General features: G+C 39.6%; 2 protein-coding genes across 2 annotated transcripts; both read right to left on the reverse strand.

Annotated features, from left to right (window-relative positions):
* Positions 1-436: 436 nt before the first annotated feature.
* Positions 437-2,703, reverse strand: LOC129593642 (muscarinic acetylcholine receptor M4-like). The gene is made up of 2 exons (XM_055490064.1): positions 1,517-2,703; positions 437-891 (listed from the first exon to the last, which is right to left on the reverse strand). Exons 1-2 carry the CDS (start codon positions 2,223-2,225, stop codon positions 536-538), a joined length of 1,065 nt encoding a protein of 354 aa, XP_055346039.1. The 5' UTR covers positions 2,226-2,703; the 3' UTR covers positions 437-535.
* A 1,333-nt stretch (positions 2,704-4,036) lies between these two features.
* LOC129593641 (solute carrier family 46 member 3-like) lies at positions 4,037-8,978 on the reverse strand. Its single transcript, XM_055490063.1, has 4 exons — positions 8,521-8,978; positions 6,127-6,298; positions 5,294-5,836; positions 4,037-4,764 (listed from the first exon to the last, which is right to left on the reverse strand). Exons 1-4 carry the CDS (start codon positions 8,842-8,844, stop codon positions 4,241-4,243), a joined length of 1,563 nt encoding a protein of 520 aa, XP_055346038.1. The 5' UTR covers positions 8,845-8,978; the 3' UTR covers positions 4,037-4,240.
* Positions 8,979-9,264: the final 286 nt, after the last annotated feature.

A 9,264-nucleotide genomic window follows, 5' to 3' on the forward strand; every position in this document is an offset into this window, starting at 1 on the left:
ATTTTCCTGAAATTTCCCATTCTTGATTACTCTCTACAGGCACGAGTATCGATTGCAGTATCGTGCATGCGTCGTAGCAAGTGTGAATAATTTCATTGGCTGTTCACTTCTCACAATCAGCGTCATTATGAACAGTACTGCGTGCACTTCCTGCCGTTTGATTCCTTTCCCTTACCTTTTTGAGGCAATTTAGCTAGCTCGTATAACCATATGAATCCAACTATCAATCTTTCTTAAAAATACCAGCAACACAAATTCACTTAACTGCAGAAATGCCGACAAAAACGGTTTTTTGGCTGATGATTTGATTGTTAATGCGTACATTTGCAATAGAAGTGTACCTGCAGTACATTAGGATTATGACCGATTGTCAAAATAGCGGTCTAAATTCGTGTTCTTGTTTCCATTAAAAAGAGTGCAGCAGGATTGAGGGCTATAATTTTTGGTGATTTTTACCACCAAGTGTATCATTACAAAAATGGGTGACAGATATTATCTCATCTTAGAGAAAATGCCGAACATTTGTATAAAAGAGTTAAGATGAACGATGAAAAAGACTCTTAACAGCGTTTCGCATATCTTCAGAGTAGGCATGATAGAGTAAAGGATTCAAAAAACAATGTATAAAAGTGGAAAATGTTGCCAGTTGGTAGAATACGTGTGTCGCCCATTTAGAATCTAGCGCCGCCACGAAATAGTAAATATCCGCTGGGAGACAGAATACAATCACCGACAGCACGAGGGCCGATAATAACCGGAAAGCTTTTCGGTCTTTGTTCGGCCTTCTCTGTCTCATGGACGTTGACAAGGTATCGACAGCGTAATTGGTCTGTGATTTAGCAATTCCTTCCAACCGTAAAGGCTGCTCCTCATTCTTTCCTTGCCGGAAGTCTGCAAATGTATCCTTTGTATGCATGACTATTGGGCACCAGAACATGAATATTTCTCCAGATGCATTTATTTTAAGAAAATACGAGTACATGCCGTGACGCCCACTGTATCAGTAATGTACTAGTATTGTTCCCTGCCCGCACAAAATGCGTAGATATACGTATGCATTTGGTGGGTTACGATTTCGTTGTTTATTGCTCAGAATTAATAATGTCAGCTTTTCCGAATATGTATTCAGTGAAATGTAGGAAGGAAATGCATAATACTTCGATAAATCCATTTGTCGAATTTTCGCTGTAAATGTACTTCTTGTGTCCAGCCATAAATTCGGTATGCGCAATCTGGTTGACATTTCATTTAGAAAGCCGGGATTTAATATTAATGTTATGAGGAACTTCTAGAATTTTTGTTAACGATTTTTATTTTTGCTTTTGAATCATGCAGAATTAAAGCCAGTACAATATGAGTACCACCTTAGTTACAGTGTAGTAAACTCCGAATTGCTGCACTTTTTTACTCAACAATTAACAGTAACGCAGTTATAATAAGATAACTTCAGTTTAATTAAAACGTACACAATAGCTATTGTTAGCTACAGTTTATGAGCGTCTTATAATTAGCTCACCTGAGTCTAGACTATTTGAACTGGGAGTGTCCACAAATTTCTTCCTTGACCGCATTTTTAATGCAATGCGGATATAAGCGGTGATTGTAACGGTCTCGGGCAACCAAAAAACTAATATAACACACGTGATTAGCCATCCCGGATGCGCATGATAATCAATACTACATCGTTCCGATGCGGCATCATCGGGCAATGTCGCACGATCCAGCAAAATCGACGGAAGTATGAGCAGATGCAGCCAGATCCACACCATTGCTATAATGATCACAGAATACTTGGATGACTGATATTTCCGGTAGAACATGGGCCAACTAATGCACACGAGGCGATCGAGAGCCACCATGGCCATAGTCCATTCGGTCATGGCACTGAACATGAACTCAGAATACAGCCACGCAGTACATGCTCCCGATGAGAAGGGATAATATCCGTAATACGTTAAGGGACAGAAATTACCCAGGGAGGAGACCGAGAAAATAATATCCGATACGGCAATATTCAATAAATAAAAATTGAAATTGGTACGCAATTTGGGAAAACAGAGAATGGATATTGTAATTAGGATGTTGGCTATCAGTGATGACGCCAGCAGTAGTATTGCCAATAGACACAAAACGATCGACGGCTGCAGCCATGGGCCTGCCGTTTGATCCACGGGCATAGTAAGGGATGCATTGGCGCCATGCCAAGAAAAGTCTGGATCTGACATTTGGGTCGTTAAAGGCAAATTTCGTTATCACATCAATGGGACTTGCACATGGGGCTTAGCGGAAAGCATTTGATCCGTGATATGTAATGTAGTTTCATGTAAATGGCAATAATAAAAAGCGGATCGGCCCCGGTTGTCGCTTTCGACAAACGTTCGAATTCAGTGTGTGTACATATGCGTATACATAACACCGAATATGGTTCGAAAAAACATACAACGGAAAATGTTTCTCTAAGAGTATTTCCGCATACCGCAATTAGCAGAGCGGCAACTGTATTATCATCGTAATAAAGACCACATCACACAGAATGATTATTATCTCATTCCAGAGACAGTGGCACCGGCGACTTTCGGAAAATGCACCGACAAATGCCCACAGCATCATAGCAGAACCTCACTAAATAGTAAGGTCATTAACTCATATCCATGCGCTACGCTACGTTGACCGGTAAGACCGACGTTTCCCCGGCATCCACAGATCGAGCGTGAACAGCAGCTGCCGTTGGGTGAATCGAGCGGAACCGGGACTCGCTGGAGAGGGGTTTGTCAGGTAGACAGCGCCATGCTGCAGCTCTCCAGCCGGGAGGCGTGTCCGGTTGTAATGGCTTGTTATAATGGGCAGGATTTTCATGTCATCAGGGCCGAATGAAATTACACTGGTCGGACCGAAGCGCTCATGTACGCTTTTTTAACTGTATGAAACGGATTCCCTATGGTTCGGGATGAAAGTGACGGCAGTAGCAAATTGAGCAAGTTATAAATGTGCATCGAAATGCCTGTAATGCCTTCATGGCGATCGGCTTTACAGCTCTACACACTCTGCTGGCCGTTTTAACCTAATTATAATGTTATGCAGGACAAGATCCCTAAGTTTTCAGCTTTGCGATCAGTTTTATCTTCTTAACCTCTGCAGCTTTCCATTATTATCTTTGTATTTTGAAGATTGCAACTGCGTGAATTTTTTGGTTGGTAGCTTCTACCTTTAAAAACTTGCACGCGATACGGACACTACAGAATACCATCATACACCTGATTGTACTGTTAGGAGTACAACTAGTGACATTAAAAGGAGAATCGTGATTGCGTGACAGATAAGCGGTTAATTTTTCATTCAGCGGCCACACGAAATGGATATTATCTCTTCCAGTTTCCAAATATTATCTCTTTTTTCTGTTCTTCTTCCTTTAAAAAGTAATGAGATGAGATTTCAAGATGAAAACAAAATGTTTGTATCAAAATATTTGTATCACTCCCGTTCCTTTCTTATTACAGCAGATATTATGGCAAGTCGGATTGAGTTCGAGGGTTGACTGCGCGACAAAATTTTGATTACTGATGATACTAATTATTGCGAGGCGAATTCTCAGACATACACCAGCTACAGATAAATTATGAAGGGCGAACCATCAGCGCGCTCTTGCATAAGAAAACGGCCATACGAAGAATATTATGCCGTAGTATCTCTCATGTAACTGAAATGGCTCGACAAGGGTCAGTAATGATTTTGTTATTAGGTCCGAGACGACTTGATTTTCCTTCAAGGAGCATTAACGTATCGTTTACTCGACTAGCACTTCCGCTCCGTTGTCTGATTATTGGAGCTGTCAAGCATACAATCAAGTGTGACGAATGCGCATCGCCGAATCTAACTCTTTGCCATAGTTGTAAGCAAACTTTCTGGAAAACATTGCACAGAAATTAATCGTATATTTTAATATTACGTATATAATACACAAAATCATTCTGCATAGACTTCATTAGTTAGTACGATATACAGTACAAAATCATATACCGCAAATTAGGGATAGTTTTTCCGAAGTCACCTACATACTAGGGTAGTATTTGCAAAAGGCTGTTCGTCACCTTTAATATGAAAAAAAGAGTATACCTGAATTGGGTTATTAATTCTGAACATGCTGTTATTATTTTAGAGCACCACAGATAACTCATTTACTTGGGCAAATAAATTTGCACGCATTAGAAAAGCAGCTTAGAAGGTAATTTTTAGTTTTCTGTTACAACGAGTAAATTTCGTTTTGTCGATCCCAGTCAATGTAACAAAAGATGGCCAATGAGAGTACAAAAGCAAAGCTGCCCAACACGAAACAAAATCCGGGCCACCATGCCACGGTCAAAGCGAAGATGCTTCCGAAAAACAGGGACTGGAAGAGTGGGGCAATAGCTTGGAGTGTAGCATAGGCGGACATCAGCTTTCCCAGTTCATCTCGAGCAACCATGGGCACCAGCATAGCCCTGGCTAGAACAACATGGAAGTTGCGTAGTATCCCGGTGGCTGCAGCCACGAGCAGCGTTGCTGTCGAGTTGGAGAAGGCATAACCATAGCTGCATAGTACAGCGGAAATGCAACTTATTATTGCTATCCAAATGTCGGAAGCGGCCAGCACACGGAATAAGGGCACCAGCAGAGCCAGTGCGAGTCCCACAGCGACATTCTGAACCGATATGAACTTAGTAAATGTTGCAACATCCCAGGAGAATGGAGATTTTTCTGTTATCAGCTGAAGCGCAGTCTGATCACCTGAAGAATTAACAGGAGAAAGATTAGTCTGCTGTTGACACGGATTCCCATGAGCACAACAGTGCTGGATTAACACAGAAATTCTATAGAAGGGGCATATCTCTCTATAGACACAGGATCGAAGTCATTTGATACATATTTAATACATTAATCCATATTTGCAGTTAATGTAATCATACATGATCATGATCCCCGACAGAGACTTATAATATGTGAAATTACTTGTGTATATAATGTACGCCATTAATATTACATACTATTGTTGTGGGTATACTTAATTGACTGGATTCTAAAGTGTAGTCAAATTTTTTAAGCATATTGTACCTATGCATTGATAACAGCTGCCTGTTGTGCTCGAGTGCACCATACGTAGTGTTTGAACAAAAAGACTACTATATTCGTTTTGATTCTGTTAATATAACATTTCTCATTAACAAATACTTGGTGTGCTGTCAGTATTTTTTTATCCAGCGGGCAAATGTTTTATAGTAAGTATTGAACGCTTTTCGTACCTACTAGCGTTACTTACCCAAAAATATTAAGCCAAGTGCAGTGGATAACAACAGCAGATGGATATGCTTTCTCGTATTCCCCACCCTTTTCTTTCCTAGCACGGCCGCATTATCCAGCAAATTCTTTGTGGTGAATACCGCGCAGCTGAATTGCTGGGACGTTCCAAATACACCACGTTCCTTTACAAACACCAGCACATAGCTCACAGCCAGGATAGGCAATGTCCCAAAGATGAACAACGGTATAGTAAATCCGTATTTCGACAGCAACTGACCACCGGCCAGTATGCCGGCCGTTTTCCCCACGAGCAGCGAGCCATCCACTAGAGCGACCGCCGTCGATCGATTCTCCGCAGTAGTATAGTCGGCTACGTAAGAAAACACCGCCATAAGGAGCACGACCCAACCTCCAAAAAGCGACATGGAAAACGGAGATAAGAGAAGGATGTAGGGATGCAGAGGATAATTAGCCGCCAGTGTGGTGACAAATGCTGACAGGATAAACCCCAAAAATGGCAATGCCATCGGAAGTTTCCGGCCAAAGTTGTCACTCCAAGAGCCTGAAGTTAAATGACAAGCAAATTCAGTTGTACGTACTGATCTTCCTCTCCATGTCTTAACTTAAACTTTAAATGTACAGAAATTATATAATATGGACTGTGGCGAATATGAAATTGTATCAACTTCACCACTTGATGTGCAGTATTTTGCGCCTACACTTTGTCCAGTTGGATAACTATTCAGTAACATTCGAGATACATAGTTTTATCGCTTGATACAATTATAGCCACTTGTTGTTAGATATTTTTGAAGCAGTAGGGAAATTACAAATCTTGTCGGTCAATCTCACCCATAAACAGCGTAATGAATAAACATGGAACACTCGACAGGAGGCCACTGATGGCAGTGATTTTTGCGGTGGCTTCGGTGGTCTCCGCACCGATGTCCGAAGCATTGTTTCCGGTAAAGTTTGCCAGATCCAGACAGATAGTTCGTGTAAAATTAAAGTTGTACTCACATATCTGCAAATTATTTTTTTACCCTAAAGTGACACATGAATACGTACTACCCCACATGCCGGTTAATTATTTGTACTTCTATAGAAAAACGAACTCAATTGTTTTGCTTGCAGATAAATTACTTCATTCCTTTACCGATCGGTTAAAAAACTTGCTTTATCTCAACATGCATAATATGTAGAATTGCAGTTCTATGTAGAAAAATAGTTATTTCTATCCCTGACCACGGGTAAGAAAGATCTCCTTTACCCCATTGTACGTTCGAGTATCGTCATTTCGTGATCTTCAGTCTACCAAAAAAATATGAATAAAGTACAACGTAAGACTTTCTGGGGTACTTGCAAAGTAATTTATACGAGTAACTGACTGCGAATTTACGAGCACCATCTAAAAGCAAACCCATTGCAAAAACTGATTTCATTCAGTTCATGGGAGGCGAGACAATGACTGAGTTACTGCGCTATATCAATATCAATAGATTCATATATCCTTACGTCCTTATTTTTTGGAAATGATCTCCTAAATCAAGATTGATTTTTCAATAAGTTGATAATTTTATAAAATTGAGCATCGTGCAAACGTTCCTACCTTCATCTTTAAAAAAATTTTAAGTTTTGGAGAAAGGTCTAAAAAAGTTTTTAGAAGCTGCAGTACTTAAAGGTTGTTAGTACTTAAAGGTTGTTAGTTTTGGAAATTATCTCCTAATTCGAGGTTCCATTTGTGAAGCTTTTGATTGTTTTATAAAATCCAGCATCTTCTAAAGCTTCCTACCTGCAGCTTGGAAAAAATTTTGGTTTCCGGAACGTTTTCAAAAACCCTTTCAAACATTCAGTACTTAGCGTTTAAAGTTCATAGAAATTTCCAGTAAACTCTATAAAAGTCTCGAATGAGCAAATACAAGTTTCGCAACTTAGCAGCCTAAACTATAGTTATTTAAAATTGTCAATCCCATCAAACTTATAATTTTTTTTTTAATTCTTGAAACCTTTAAGATGTTTTTAAATCTGTTTGAATACCTCTAAATAACTATAAATGTTTCGAAAGTCGGCTCCAAAGCTTTTACATTTCCAGAATTTCTAAATATTTCGACTCGGCCCCGCGCAGCGGGGCCGTTACCTCTATGTTTTTGAGCCTCCAAAGTTTCGAAATTTAAAAAAATCTATTATCTAGAAATTTGAGTACCTCAATATCTCACGGTCTAAATTGTCTAATTTATATGTAATTTCTAAATATCTAAAAGCCAGCCCGCGGCCCGTTTACCGTATTCACTCACATAGCGGCTCTGTGGTACTGGTGGTAGCGTGGGTATTCACTAACCCCAAAATCTAATAAATATGTATTTATTTTATTTTTATAAATACTCAAGAGCTTGACTGAATGGCCAAAAATCTTACAGTTAGTAGCTAAAGATGCAGCCTGCCAGGTCACCTTGGGCAACCGTTAATTGTTTCTCACAAGTTTCCATTAATTCTGCGCTAAAACATCGGCTGAATGGTTTTTGCGAGCATCGTGTAAATGATCCCACTTCATTCATTTAATCACCGTTTAAATATTATCGGTCGTACAAAAAAATTCAAGTTTTCAGTTCGTTAGATCGGCAATATAAAGTTACGTTAAAAACGTAAAAAAGAACCGTGAAAAATGCAAACAAAACAAAAAATTGCGGAGACTTTCACAGTTTTTATAACACTAGTCGAATTTAACCGGAAAGCTTGAAAACTGTCCTCATTTCTACATGTTAAAATATTTTCGTAGCTGGCCTCGCTGGGGTTTCATATATAAAATATTTTTATTGCTGTACGAAGTATATTCTGCATTTTTTTCATTACTCCATACCTCGAACACAACTGGTCGCGCGCTAGCGCGACCGATACTTGTACGTTAATAACGTTACTGCAGTACGTGCATTACTGTATTTTTTCAAATAAACAGTAGAGGTACTGCAATGCATATTTTTTAATTCTCCCAAATTTAGCTGTACCTATTTAAGATTGTTTTTTAAAACCTTTACAAGCTCTCTAAAGTTTGTTAAAAGATTTTACAGTTATGTAGTACAATCCTCACTTGAAATTCAGCTGTTCTGGAATTTTGAATTACTGTACGAGTACGCTACTAATGAAATATAAATAATCCGGTAAGAAACTTAAGTTTTGTACGCAGAGCTTTGTGTACTAATAACTATTACAAAAACTTCTGAATTTGAAACAGAAGAATTAACCACTCACTCGGCTTTTGAAAAGTTCAACAATCAGTGGTTCGTAGATGCCGAGAGCCAACCCTAACATGGCTACAATCGGCACCATGAGCAGTGTAGCTGACAATGGACCTGGAGAATCGGCGGCAATTTCTGGTTCCATTTCTGGTATGGTCCCGTAGTGGTTAGAGGAGTCGCGCCGCTTCACTTTCTGTGGCAATAAAAAGTCCTTTTCCGGCTCGATCACCTCTGGGTAGACTGACCCCAGAGCCAGGTTTCGTTGTTTTTTGGACTTCATGGGTTTATCTTTAGGCTTCGACACCGCGATCAAAGTATCGGTTTCCGAATCATCCATTTTATAAAATAAGAGTTTTAAAAAGTCAAACAATTTGATAAGCTGAATCTCTAAATCTGGTGAGTTTCGTTAGTGAATAGTTCGAAGTAAAGGAGAACGTATCCAAACTTTGAACGCGTGCGCTTTGCGCACGGTTATCGCTCCCGGTAAACACTGCCAGATACCAGTTTCCCAACAACTCTGATAAGAAATGCAACTTATCATCTAATGAATCCAATCAGAACTGGTATCCTTATCGGCAGCAGGCTAAAACAAACTGAAGAAGACGATCAAAACAAGTCTGAAGATCACTTAAATTAGTTTTGTTCTGGCGGGTCAAATGATTTTCTCGTACGACAAGTTTGCCGGCCATTTTGGTTGTGCCGGAAACCAACAATGTGTAAGGGCAAACAAATTAAGCGATTTACATCTAGTTATTAC

The sequence above is a fragment of the Paramacrobiotus metropolitanus genome, unplaced genomic scaffold (assembly GCF_019649055.1).
Source record: "Paramacrobiotus metropolitanus isolate TYO unplaced genomic scaffold, Prichtersi_v1.0 Parri_scaffold0000062, whole genome shotgun sequence".
Classification (NCBI taxonomy): domain Eukaryota; kingdom Metazoa; phylum Tardigrada; class Eutardigrada; order Parachela; family Macrobiotidae; genus Paramacrobiotus; species Paramacrobiotus metropolitanus.